Source organism: Hippopotamus amphibius, chromosome 7 (genome assembly GCF_030028045.1).
Source record: "Hippopotamus amphibius kiboko isolate mHipAmp2 chromosome 7, mHipAmp2.hap2, whole genome shotgun sequence".
NCBI lineage: Eukaryota > Metazoa > Chordata > Mammalia > Artiodactyla > Hippopotamidae > Hippopotamus > Hippopotamus amphibius.
This window is the reverse complement of record NC_080192.1, coordinates 98,021,939-98,036,133: the sequence shown is the minus strand read 5'-3', so window position 1 is coordinate 98,036,133 and position 14,195 is coordinate 98,021,939. Positions and strand designations below refer to the sequence as shown.

The following is a 14,195-nucleotide window of genomic DNA, read 5'->3' as shown; positions in this document are numbered from 1 at the left end:
GGACAGTGGAAAGACCATGGAGCTTTGGAGTCTGACGACCTCGAGTTTAAGCTGTTCCTTTCTTTTCACTAGCATTGTTCACAAGTATGAACAAGTTACTGAACTTCCCCGACCTCTGCCTCATCTACAAAATGAGGATAATAATACGTATACGGTAACTAAACGGACACAGAAGGTTCTCTACACATGAAGGAAACCAAGTTAACTGAGATTCCTTCAGCATACTAAACGTTCGTCATCCTTTCCTCGTGGGCATCCGTCAAATCCCAAGGCGGTGTCCACTTCATCAGTCTTGAGCACACTGTGTAATGAGGCCAGCGAACTCACAAGGTGGACCCTACGAGTTTAAAAAGTTTTAGTTTGTAAAGTACGTTAACACAGCCCTCGCAAATGAGATGATGCAAAAGGAGAAGATCAGAGTGCGGGGGTCACCGCATGCAAATACCGGCGCTACCAGCGCGCACAGGCCGCGGCAGCTTCCGCACTTCCCCTCGAGGGCGCTTCGGGACGCCCGCGCTGCGCCGGCGCGGGGGCGGAGATTTGCATGTGCGAAGTCAGGAAGAAGGGGAACCACCCAAAGAAAACCCCAGCTGTCCTTCCCCCAGCCCTGGAGGGCCGGCCCCGCTTGCCGCCCGGCCCGCCCCCAAGTGTTCGCGGGCGGCCGGCCCTCTAGACGTCACCGCACCCTCCCACCTGCTCCTGAACTTTCAGCCACGCGCCCAAGAACATCCTGGAGGAGGGGGATTTCTCCGGAGCCGGCGGCTTTCGCACGCTCGGGGCCCTCACCTCCCGGCTCCCAGCGTGCTCCGCGCTCCCAAGGGTCCCGGACTCCCGCTTCCCCAACGGGGGTCCCAAGCCCACGGGGCCTCCAGGAGGGGGGCGGGGGCGGGGCATGGGCGGGGCATGGGCGGGGCGGGGCAAGGGCCACCGACGGCCGACGCAAGCGCGCCGGTCGCGGGACGCTCCGCCCCCGCCCCTCCCCGGGGGAGCGGCGGTGAGGCGCAGACGTCAGCAGCGGGAAGTCCCGCTCCCGCCGGGCCGCCGGCACTTTCGGGCCGACCTGCCCTCAGCTGTAGCCGCGCTCCGCCTCCTGGCTCCTGCAGCCTGGACGGGCGACACCGGGTGACCGGAGCGCGAGAATTAAGCGGGTGGGAAGGTGTGAGCCGCAAACCCCGAGGAGGGCGGGAAGGAGGAGGAGGAGGCCCCGGGGGTGGTCAGGGGGACTGGGGATCCCGCCGGCAGAGGTCCCTCGGCTGCCGGACTGACTGACGGACTGATCGACTGCAGCGGCCTCCGGTCCGAACGCTCCGAACGGGGCGGCGCGGTGAGCGGAGCCATGGCCTCGGGTGAGTGTTCTCGGCGCGGGCTGCCAAGGGCCGTGCGCGGGCCCAGCCCGGACGGCGGGGAGAGAAGGAGCGCGTTCGAGGGTCTTGCTGCTCAGGGTTTCGAGCTCTCAGTTGTGACTCATTCTGTCTTGAAAATTGCCTCTGGCAAACTGTCAACCTTTTTAAAAAGTGACCTGGTTCAGGGTTTGCGTGCGAAATCAAAGTCACGCTCTGTAATTTGATGCCATTATAATAGCCAGAACCTTAGAACTTCCCAAAGACTTGGTTTTTGGATTAGGGAAGTAATAAGAATCTAAATAAAGGAGGACGAAGAGTTCTCGTATTTAAAAATTGACCTAAATTGAAATGGTGGTTTTACTTGTTAGAACAGAATGAGGAACCTTCCGACCTCAAGAGAGCTCTGTCTTTTTTAGTTTAGTTTAATTTAGTTTGATTTCATTGCCAAGAGGTAATCGCTGTCGTGCTGACAGTTGGACAGAATGCGGTGCGTCTTTAAAAATCACCAGTGGTATTTTAACAGGTCTTAAGTGGAAATGTTCCTTCAACAAATTGGATCATTTTTACTGTAAAGTGTGTACTTTCTGATTTATGGAGCAGAAGTCGAGTTTTGTTTTCCTTTGTTGGAAAGAGGGTTTTTAGAATCCCCGTGTTTTAAAATGTGGGTAGGAATAAACTAAACTTTCCATCACTTATGTGAATACTCATTTTTAGTCAGTAAACGCGTGGATCTCTTGCTTTGGGAGAAACCAGTTTACCAAGATAGTGCTTAAAGGGTGAGGGAGCCTCACATGCAGCCACGGTCTAGGTCTGCCTGTAACCTAAGGGAGGTAAATCAAGTACACTGCATTCGAATGGGACCTTTACAGGAGTCTGGCAAGGTTCGTGGGGGCGCTTTCCCGGCAGAGGGAGCAGCGTGAGCAGAGGCAGGGAGGCCTAAAAGTGTGGATGAACGCTGTGCTTGGAGGCTGAAGAGCGAGGCTTGTTTATGCTTGACCCGCATCCTCCCAACTCCCTGGTTCAGTGACCCTCAGTAGAAGGTTGATGACTAGCAGAGAAGAGGAAGTCGAAAGCATAAAGGACTTTTTTTAAAAAAAGGGTTGAAGAAAATAAAGCCATAGCTACTGCTGTAGGCTGAAAAGGAAATTGAGGTGGTTCACATGACATTTGATTTCAGTTTGTCTGTGGTTTTCATGTGAGAATACAAATGTAGTTTAAAATATTTCAACTTTCTCTTTAGCCACTTCAGTGACCATAAACTTTCAGATAATCTTGTAAATTCATAAATTCAAACCGTGTTTAGATTAAAAGTGCAAAGTGACTTGAAATACTTGGTTAATTTATTGATTATCAGAAAGATTTTGTATGAAAGTTAAAGAATAGCCAGCATTATAAGTAAAAAAAAAAAATCAGCCTTCTGGTAATTTAACCAAACTTTGTTGATACATGGCATGAATGTAAAACTCCTAATTCATTTAAAAGAGAAAGGAAAGAATTAGCTCTTTATATAGAATAAGACCCACATCATTTAAAGATATGATACAGTTTAAACTTGTTTAATGACAGGATATTTTGTCCTGTTGTGAGGACTGATTTCCTAAATTGAAGGGGAAAAAATTTAAAAGAATGGAAAGTTGTAGGGTAATTATCTTCTTTTTTCCCCCTTCTGTTTTCTGGAGTTGCATTAAAATGGCACTATTTAAAATATAACAAGTTATTTAAATTGTAATTCAGTTGTTTGAAAACTGCTAAGGAAGAATCTGGGTGTACTTTCCTTAATCACTAGTGAAGGCCTTAGAGAAAAAGATTCACAAAATTATAAACGCCTTTCCTGTTTTGAAACAGTAATTTAACTGAAAGAGTAACAAAAACAAAAACTTTTGCTTAGCTTACTATTGTCTAGTTTAGTAGTAAAGTAGTATAAAACCTCAAAAAGTATTTTTATTGATTACCAAGCATTTAAGACCATTTCTTCATTTCTCACCGGATGTCATATGTAAATAGGTGTCTGTAGTTGAATATATGATCTGTATAACATGAAAGTAACAGATCATAATCTCATAAATAAAATTATATAAGTACCATGAATAAGTGGGACTTTAATATATGTATGATTCTAAATTTTGTTCAGTCAAATTATATTATTTAGGATTTCACATCTCAACTTCTATTAAGCTGTCTTTATTGCTTTTTAAAAAAAATTACACCTTGATTCCACAATTACTTAGGACAGGCATTAAGAAAAATGTTCTCAGTCCTATCCAAGGTATGCATAGACAGTCATTACTCTTGTATATTTATGATTCTATCCTGTTTCATGTAAAAAAAATTAGCTATTTTTTGTCCGAATTTAATGTTTCTCATTGTTCCAGTAGAAGGTAACAATGTTCCTGTGTGTGCATAACTCTGTTTACTGATAAATAGTACTGTCTTTGGTAGAATATGTTTTAAAATTTAGATAATTTATTTTACTTACAATTTTTAAAATTACTATTTTTAAAATTGGAGTATCGTTGATTTACAGTATTGTTTAGTTTCACATGTATAGCATAGTGATTTTTTTGCAGATTATATTCCATTATAGGTTATTACAAAATATTGGGTATAATTCCCTGTGTTGTACAGTAAATCCTTGTTGCTTACCTATTTTATGTATAGAATATTCACAGTTTTCTTCAGTATAGTTCTGCTACGTCACATAATAGGAAGTGTACGAAGAAATTGTGTTTGTAAATGCACTACTTACCAACTTTGTAGTGTAAATTTCAGGAGATCTGTTTTTCTTGAGTAAGGGGGAAAATCAGTGTATGACACAACTTAATCTTTAATGATAAAACTGGAAGCTGGAATTGATAGGTAAAAACAGTGATTTATTTTTTTAAGTAGAAGACTGAACACATGAACATGAAGGCAGCTTCAGAAGTGCAACACATGAAAATATAGAGATTACAGTAGTATAAAAGAATTAAGGTGATATATGATAGACATAGAGTGAAAGGAATGAACGAGTGAAATGATTAGGGAGGAATCAGATGATGAGTCATAATTGGGAACATCTGGGGTGTGTGTAGTATCTTTCTCATATATAATTTGAGGGACTCAGAAGTTCCTTTTGTTCCATCTTTTCCTCATCTGTGTTTTCTGCAAATGATTGTGTTTGTAGGCACATGACCCAAATAATTGCATGGGATATACTTATAGTAAAAAATTATTTGTTTAATTTGTATTTAAATGGTCATCCTATAATTTTTATTTTTAAACCTGGCAGTCTTAAGACAGATGATTTGGCCCTCCCATCTATTTTTAATTTAGTTTCTCTACTGTTTTCACCCTGGAAGTTAAAATTTTTTTTCAAGATTTATTCTTCCACCCCACACCCCAACAGCAGTGAAATCTCTAGTAGTAGAATCTCTTTGCCAAAATTTTTTACATCCTTTATTTACCTTGTGGTGCATACATAGTCAAATACTCATCTGCAAATTCCTTTACTTGGATTCTTTTTTTTTTATATATACATTTATTTATTTATTTATTTATTTATTTATTTATTTGTTTATTTTATTTATTGGCTGCGTTGGGTCTTCGTTGCTGCACACCGGCTTTCTCTAGTTTCTGCGAGCGGGGGCTACTCTTCATTGTGGTATGCAGGTTCCTCACTGTAGTGGCTTCTCTTGTTGTGGAGCACGGGCCCTAAGCACGTGGGCTTCAATAGTTGCGGCACATGGGCTCAGTAGCTGTGGCTCACGGGCTCTAGAGCACAGGCTCAATAGTTGTGGCACACAGGCTTAGTTGCTCCATGGCATGTGGGATCTTCCCAAGGCAGGGCTGGAACCCATGTCCCCTGCATTGACAGGCGGATTCTTTACCACCTAGGAAGTCTTACGTGGATTCTTTTAAAGCCCAGATGAGAGAGTCAGCCTGATATATTGGAGTAAACCTGGACTTTAGTCCATGATGGACCTCAGTTGGCTTTTATTCCACTCTGCCACTGTGATTTGAAAATGGGTAAAACTACTGCCAAGTCTTAATAGGAGCAAATGAGGTAACGCATGCCCATAAATGTTAGTTTTCTTCTGTACTGGAGCTGTTTTGGGACTCAGGCCTCTAAGAAACAGGAGCTACTAGAAACACTTGCACTTAATATTGTCTAAGTATCCTGATGATTCTAGAGTTTTATGAAACCTTAAGGTTTCATAAAAATAAACTAGACCAGATGCTAGATAAAAAATATATCTTTCAAAAATATGTAAGCATGCCCATTTACTTTTAAATAATTTGAAGTGGTTTTGTATATATTTAAACTAGGGGAATAGAAGTTGACAGTGATGTTTGGAGGCTGTCTCCTTTGTGCACTTAAATGACAGTAAGCATTCTGAAGGAAAAAGTAAATAAAAAATTGCTTAGTAAATAAACCACGTGTCCTTTTGCTAATTTGATTGATACAACTTATCCTTCATTTGATTTCTTTTGCACCTTCTATGTTAGTCTGTTTCTGCCGTTATGGGAATAGGCTTGAGTTTTCTTTGCCCTTTTGTTAATTGGATGCAATTCTATCTATGCAGGAAATGGTAACTCTAAATTTTTATTGTAATTGGGAAGAAATGGAAAAACTCACCTGTGTCCTAAGGTAAAGAAGGTCATCAACATAATTCAGTTGGGTTCCTAGGTTTGAGAAAAGAAGAATAGGTCTTTTCTTTTTCTCCGAAGTGAGTAGAGGTGATATTTGGAAAAGTATATATTGGTAGCTCCATTTGCTCCTTTGGGTCTCAGGTAATCTGTTATCCAGTACTCAGTGAATGAGATGCAGTCGCTTGTCAGTTATTCAGAACTGTGGTGTTGACACATTGGCATGCTGTCTTTTAAGAAATGTTACTGATGATAGTTAAAATGTTAATTTTGTAAAAGATTTATTTTAAATAAATCAGTGCAATTGAAGGCTATCTCTATAATAGTGCTTTTTTTCTCTTGCTTGCATTTGGGTAAGCTTTTTAGAGTGGGAGAGAGTTACAGGCAGTCACAATTCCTCCACCTAGTCTGTCCATCACCCAGCTCATCCTTGTACATGAATTTTGGGGTTGCTTCTCCAGATATGTGTGTTGTTTCCACTTCTTTATGTTTTAGGGCAATAGTTCTTAATCAGGATTGTGTTCAAATTGCTTGGCAGATTTTTTTCCAAAACAGGTCCGGGCTTTAGATGGATTTCTGTTTCTATTCAGGAGATCTCAGGTGGGGTCAGGGCATGTACGTTTTTTGAAAAAGCTACCTAGGTGATTCTCATATACAGCCCTAATATGAACTTTGTTCCAGGACTTTCATTGGATCTAAGTACTCACTTTCCTGTACCAAGATGCATTATTTTCTTAAACTAAGTTGCATTTATTTTAGCCTATTTGCTGTATCAGTTATTGTGACTTTATCCCCAGCCGCTTTTATGCTTGTTGTTCTTTGAATTTGACCCCCCTGGGATCCCAGCTGTCATATTTGCTAATGTCATTCATGATTTCTTTTTCTTATAACTTCATATAATTTTGAACTTTAGTTTTATCAACAGTACACTGGGATAATTCCTTTTCTGTTTTTATGAGGTTAAAGTTAAGATCAAATGAGAAATATATACTAAAGTTCCTTTAAACAGCATTTTAATTACTATAATTAACATTTCTTTCATTGTGCAATTAATGCTGGTTCCCAGTGCTAGCTATAAGGTTTTAGTTAATAATGTGTCTGTCTGAGAATTGATCATCCACTTTTAACTTATTGCAATGTACTTTCTTTTTTTTCCTTTTTTTTCCAATGTACTTTCTTTTTTTAATCTTAAACACTCAAATAGCACTTTTTCTTGCCTAAGTGCAAATAAGAACATAAATATATCTCGCAAACATTTTGGCTGTATTTCAAATGTTATTCAGGTCTGTCTTAGCGTTTTACAGTACTGTTAAAAATTTAGGGGTCAATCCCAGCTTTGCAAAATATTAGTTAAAGAAAGTACAGTAATCAACTTGTTTTAGAACCAATTTTGAAGACATTTCTATGATTTTCAAAACTGTAGTGGTTTGAGATAATCTAAATTTAGAGCACTCATTTTCTCTACAGTTCCCTGATTTGTGTTTTGCCATCTTCCACTCCATAGGTGATTGCATTTCACCACTTTTTATCTTCAGGAAGGATGGCACTTCAAAACAGCATACTTAGGAAAAAAGTAAACTGATACACTGTACTGATGCATGATATTATAAGTGATTTATAGCTTGGAAGTTTTTTTAAATTATAAAAACGGATAAAGAAATTACTATATGAATAGGTATGAGAAGTATGAAGGTGTAGTGATTTTTGTACTTACAAAGCACTGTTTTTTTCCATAGTAGTGGAACCTAATAAGGAAAATCTGAATAATTATTAATATAGTCTTTCAATGTTTGCATAATTTACACAAACAAAAAGATCTTTAGATTTTCATTCATTCATTCCACAGATATTTACTGAATATCTGTGCGAGGAACTGATGAGTAAGCCACAATTTCTGCCTTTAGATAGCTTGAAGAAATAAAACAAGTTGCTTGAAGAAATAGAACAAGTAGGTTTTTTTCAAGAAGAAATAAAACAGTGAGTCTTCCCTAACTTACAGTTATTTGCAATAATTGCCATAAATAAAACGCTGTGGTAGTTTAGAGGAGGGGAAGATTATTTCCAGCTGGGGAAATGGAGAATATTACCATAAACTCTTAAAAGTTGTTAGACTTTTTACCAATAAAGAGCTTCTACAGTAGAAAGAATAGAGTTCAAGGGTTTTTTAAATACTTGATGTTATATGATAACTAGCATTTGTCACTTTTAGAATTTAAAAATCTTTTTAAAATGTTTTATTCAGTCTTTCAACAATTGCTGTTCTGTTCTCTTGTCTACAGACTTTTTCTTAAACACACTTTCTAGTTTAAGGAAGTGTTGTGTAACCAATGACATATCTGAATGCTCTCTTTAAGCCTAGCACTTTTATTCACACTCCTCCCTCAAAAATTAGCCACTTACCATTAGTGATGTCATTCTATGTCAACTTCCCACTAAGACACCTTTAAATAAGCAGTGGGCAGGGATTGATCTGACCTTTAGTTCAACCACATAGATGATTTAAGATATTACTTAAAAAATACAGTTGAGTATTTTGAACTTTTTTTTGAGAGGAAAATGTACTTTCTTTTAAATACTCCTACAAGGATATAGAAGAATGTGAAATATTTGAAACTGAAATGTGAATTTGATTATTTGAAATATACAGGGATATATAAAGATGTGAAATTTTTTGTCTTTTTTTAAATTAATTTTTATTGGAGTATAGTTGATTTACAATGTTGTGTTAGTTTCTCCTGTACAACAAAGTGAATCATATATATACACACATATATATACACATATATTCACTCTTTTTTAGCTTCTTTTCTCATATAAGTCATTACAGGGTATTGGGTAGAGTTCCCTGTGCTATGCAGTAGGTCCTTATTAGTTATCTATTTTATATATAGTAGTGTATATATGTCATTCCCAGTCTCCCAGTTTATCCCTCCCAAGGATGTGAAATTGAAATACTCATCTGCATGCCTTACATTTTTCAGTAAAATTGAAATAAGTATTATTAACTTGATTATGTTAGTCAGTTTTCCGTGGCTCTTTGTCTTTTGAATAAGCAAATAGGTAGTAAATTCAAGCGCAAGGAGTCTAAACCAAACAGAATAAAATTAAAGATAGCAGTACTACTTTACTTAGTAAACCAAAGTAGAAAATATGGAGCCATCAGTGATTCTTTACTTTCTCTTAACTTTAATGTTCATTCAGTCACCAAGTACTGTCAATTTTATCTTGTAAATAATCCTTCATTCCTATTATCACTACCAAATTTCAGACATATCCTCATCATTGCCCACATTACTGTAACAGCCTCTAAACTGATCACCTTGCTTTCTCTTTTCTTTTTAATCTGTCCACTGCCACCAGAATTCTTACTCTAAAATGTCAATCTAATCATGTGATTCCCCTGCATAAAACTATTCATTGATTCTCTACCACTCATAGAATGAAATCCAGATATCCAGATGTATACTGGCTTTGGTTCCCTTCCTGAGGGTGGGAATGTACTTCACTTCCATTGGGGCTGTATTATGATTCTTTAGCTCTTTTTTTCTGTGCTACCACCTATGGACACACTCTTCCCTTTCCTTAGAATGCCTGCCTTTCTCCCTTCCCCCTCCTACCTCCCCACCCTTTTGCTTCTGTAACTTTTTTTCTCCTTTGATATAATTAGACTTTCCCTACTCTTTTGCTCTTCTTATCATTTTATGCAGAATTTTGTTAGCATAAACAAAATTTTGTTTTGTTCCTTCCTCTTTAGTCTAATAATGTGTGTTGTTTACCTCACTGTTGCGTAAGACGCTTGAAAGTAGCAGTTGTTATACTGTCATGGTATCACTATAAATCATTGTTTTCAAGAAAGCATCCAAAATAATAATAGACCATTTAATGAATATTTATTATATACCTGACACTTGATAAGAACCTAACACATGTTATCTCTAATACTCACAACAACCCTATGTGGTAGGTACTATTGTTATTATCTCCATTTTATAGAGTAGGAAACTTAAGAGATATAATATTTCCAGCATCTTCAGTGTTAAGATGTGGCTGAGTAGGATTCAGAAGCCCTCTCTCTTCCCCATACTGCATAGATAAGACCCACTGTGTTACCCTTTCTGAAGATTTGCTTGTATCCTAACAGGATAAGCCTTTAGTCAAAGAAATGGATATATAATTGTGGGAATTTAGAAATCACTGAACTGATTGAGGGAGGGGTTTTTTGGGGGGGTTTTGGGTTTTGGTTTGGGGTTTTTTTTAGTGGAAGACATCTTTATACTCCTGAAATAAAGATACATTGCTAAGTACTCTATTTGTAAACACACTTGAGTGTCTTTATTAAACCATCGTTTTGATGATTTTAATAATAAGAGGGGGTAAAAGTACATATGTTTTAGATAGCTTTATTGGCATATAACTAATGGATAATAAATTGCACATGTTTAAAGTATGCAATTTGATAACTTTTGACATATTTATACAATTTTGAGGTCATCACCACAACCAAGTAATTAACATGTCCGTCATCCCCCAAAGTTCCCCATCCACTCCACACCCCTGTGCTTATTAGGCAACCAGTGATCTGCTTTCTTTCATTATAGATTAGTTTACATATTCTAGAGTTTTATATAAACGGAATCATAACAGTGTGTGCACTTTTGCTCTGGCTTCGTTCACTCAGCATATTTATTTTCAGATTCATGCATGTTGTTTGTGTGTCAGTATTCATTCTAAAGATATATGTTTTGAATTACATTTGTTATGGAAAGTAAATGATTGTTTTCTTTCCCTCTGTTGTGTCTTATACTTTAGATGGGACTGACTGAAAATTCTTTTGAGCCTAAAGTCCCTTCTGGAACTTGTTTTGCTGTACTGTGTATAAGTCCTTTAAGATTCCAATGGAGATATAAAAAACTTAGCATTTCCTTCTACAAGTAGTTAAAATACATTTTCATTTTCAATGAATACTCTTTTAGTCTACTGTTAAGTCTAATGTAAAATCAAGCAAAGTCACTTTTGGAATGTAATATTGTACTTCTGAAGACTATCTTCTTGACCCTTCTGGGAGAATTTCGGGGGAAAACCCTCTGCTTGGTCTCAGGTAAGTAGGTATTTCTGAAGTGGTTATCACAGAACTTCATGCTGGCATTAGTTACAGATATTAAACGATAAAGGGCCAACCAGTAAATATGATTTGAATGACTTGTGTTTGCACTGTACGGGAGCTCAATTTGAATGAGAGAAAAGTGTCTTTACGACCCAATCTTGGATAATTACATTTCAACTTTGTTATTTAATATTGAGAGGGAAAATTTTTTAGTCTACTGTTTTATAAAAAACAAAATGGTTAAAACCCATTATTATTTCTATTGTAATCTCACCCTCCCCCCCTTTTAAAATTTTCAGGTGGGTATAACCCATGTATAGAGATAATTGAACAACCCAGGCAGAGGGGAATGCGTTTTAGATACAAATGTGAAGGGCGATCAGCAGGCAGCATTCCAGGGGAGCACAGCACAGACAACAGCCGAACATACCCATCTATCCAGGTAACAGACCATTCTCCTGTGTGTGTCTGCCTCTCCGTTCCTTCATATTTTAGCTACAGCAATTACATTAAAGACCCAGCTTCTTCACAGTGATCTCCACCAGCTTTTCTTTTCTTTTTTTTTTTCCCTTTTTTGCTTTTTAATTGATCTATACTGGATAGAATTCTAGAGACATTTCTAAAGTACGGTATGGATTCTTCATCCCTGCAGATAGTCACACATTGTGTGTTAATCTAAGTAGAGTGATCCCCAGTGCTTAGTGTACATTGGCAGCTTTTGGGTGATGATCCCTTTCCTGGAACAAAAAGCTAATGAGGAAAAAGCATTCTCTCCTTCCATAGGTGAGCAGAATTGTTCTGTATATTAAAAACATGCATTTGGGAACTCAATTAGAATTCTTCCTGCAGTCACTTGGCTAATCTAGGGGCTATGGAAAAAGAGAACATTTTTGTCTTTTTCCCCCTTACCTTTATTGCCTATGTCTGATAACTCTGGGTTGCATTGGCTGATTTGAAATATTGTCACTTTTTAAGTATAGTTTTTTTTCATATTAGCATAAAATTTGAAAGTAGTTTGTGATCCAAAATGGCTTTGGTAATATACTATATTTATAAACTATACTATATATTTTATTCTTATATACTACATTTCCTTCAGTTTTTAGTGATTTTTTAATTCTTTAAATGCCAATTTAATGTTTCAGCAGCAGATCTTAATTCACTTTTTTTTTCTTTTTTTAAATTTATTTGTTTATTTATTGGCAGTGTTGGGTCTTTGTTGCTGCACACGGGCTTTCTCTAGCTGCTGCGAGTGGGGGCCACTCTTCATTGTGGTGCGCGGGCTCCTCATTGTAGTGGCTTCTCTTGTTGTGGAGCACGGGCTCCGGGTGCGTGGGCTTCAGTAGTTGCGGCATGTGGGATCAATAGTTGTGGCTCACGGGCTCTAGAGCACAGGCTCAATAGTTGTGGCTCACGGGCTCTAGAGCACAGGCTCAATAGTTGTGGCGCACGGGCCCAGCTGCTCCGTGACATGTGGAATCCTCCCAGAGCAGGGCTCGAACTTGTGTCCCCTGCATTGGCAGGCAGATTCCCAACCACTGTGCCACCTAGGAAGTCCATTAATTCACTGTTTTATAACTGGATTATTTACAAAGTTTACTGCACTTAAAGGAAATGCTAAGTTATATAACAAGCCAATGGCAAAATTACATATTGAATTCCACATTCCAATCATTTATCAGATTTTTTGTTAGCAATATGGATTTATCTGTCTTTTTATATAATATAAAAATGGGAGAGATGCTCATAAAAGGTAAATAAGAAAACAGTAATCTTCTCCTTTAAGAGCGATTTTTAACTCTTCTCTATAATTCAGCTTATTCTCTACATTCTCTTAAACATTTCTAAGATCTATATTCTTACCATTCCGGTATGTTCTAAACAACTTTGCAGCTTGAGTTCTACATTAGCCTACTTTACACTTTCTTTTTTTCTTGGCTGCACCACACGGCTTGTGAGATCTTAGTTACCTGACAAGGGATCAAACCTGTGTCCCCTGCAATGGAAGTGCAGAATCCTAACCACTGGGCCACCAGGGAATTCCCAACCTTACACTTTTAAGTTGTTACCTTCTCTTTTATTCATAAAAGCAATGAATACTTTCAGGTTACTGTTCAAATTAAGTTGAAATTCACAATTATGGATTTTAATGCCCTTTTACCTGTGAAGCCACCCATTTTTACTCAACTGCCTTGCTCCCTTGTGGGCTGGTTTTTATACTCCCTGCTTTGTGCTTGTAAATTTGCTAGCTTCCAAACTAAATATTAGCTCCTCCCCACATGCTTGCTTCCTCTCGTCATTCTCAGTGTTCTGTGTGAATACTCAATTTTGAAAAACTCAGCTTGATTTATTGCCTGTTATACGGTGAACACTTGGGATATGCTTACTGATTAACAAATATTTTTGTGAAATGAAATGTAATGTACTAAGTAAAGTGATCATACTTGTGTGCTATCATTTCTATTGTGGTTTAAATACATGCTTTGAAGGGATGTTTATGGTATGACAGTGAATATAAGAGCATAGCATTCAGTGACTCAGCGTCTTAGAATTTCCCCATGCTCTATGATAATATTTTGGCATAATTTTACTTGTTTTCAAAGGAAAATAAGCAAAATCAGATGATAATACCAGTTGAAATTAGGGCACAAAATAATATGCCAAGGAACTGAGAGGTAAATTTTTCTCTACTGGTATTTTCTGTAAAGTTTCATCCAAACTGCGGTTGCCAGTCAGTTGGACTTTATTTATCCAGTGTTAACTGTATTATATAAATTGAATTCTCATTTTGTAGATCAGTTCTTAAGGAGACATATTTATAATTTACATATATTTAATTTCCCCCCTTTTCAGATTAAGAACTACTATGGAAAAGGAAAAGTGAGAATTACATTAGTAACAAAGAATGACCCATATAAACCTCATCCTCATGATTTAGTAGGAAAAGACTGCAGAGATGGCTACTATGAAGCAGAATTTGGACAAGAACGCAGACCTTTGTTGTAAGTACACAGTCACAGGCGTTTTTAGGAATAGGATAAGCATAGGATGCTCTTGTTTCCTATCCATGTTCCTCTGTTATTTTTTAGCAGAATAAACTAATTCCTCCCTGTACTTCTATT

General features: G+C 37.8%; 1 protein-coding gene across 2 annotated transcripts in view; it reads left to right on the top strand.

The window, feature by feature from the left end:
• The first annotated feature begins 980 nt into the window (after positions 1-980).
• Positions 981-14,195, top strand: part of REL (REL proto-oncogene, NF-kB subunit) — a 42,155-nt gene continuing 28,940 nt past the window's right edge. For both annotated transcript variants that reach the window (XM_057741100.1, XM_057741099.1), the window contains exons 1-3: positions 981-1,346; positions 11,373-11,515; positions 13,927-14,075. In XM_057741100.1, coding sequence (XP_057597083.1) covers positions 1,337-1,346; positions 11,373-11,515; positions 13,927-14,075 — 302 coding nt within the window. In that variant the 5' untranslated portion in view covers positions 981-1,336. The remainder of the gene's footprint in view (positions 1,347-11,372; positions 11,516-13,926; positions 14,076-14,195) is intronic.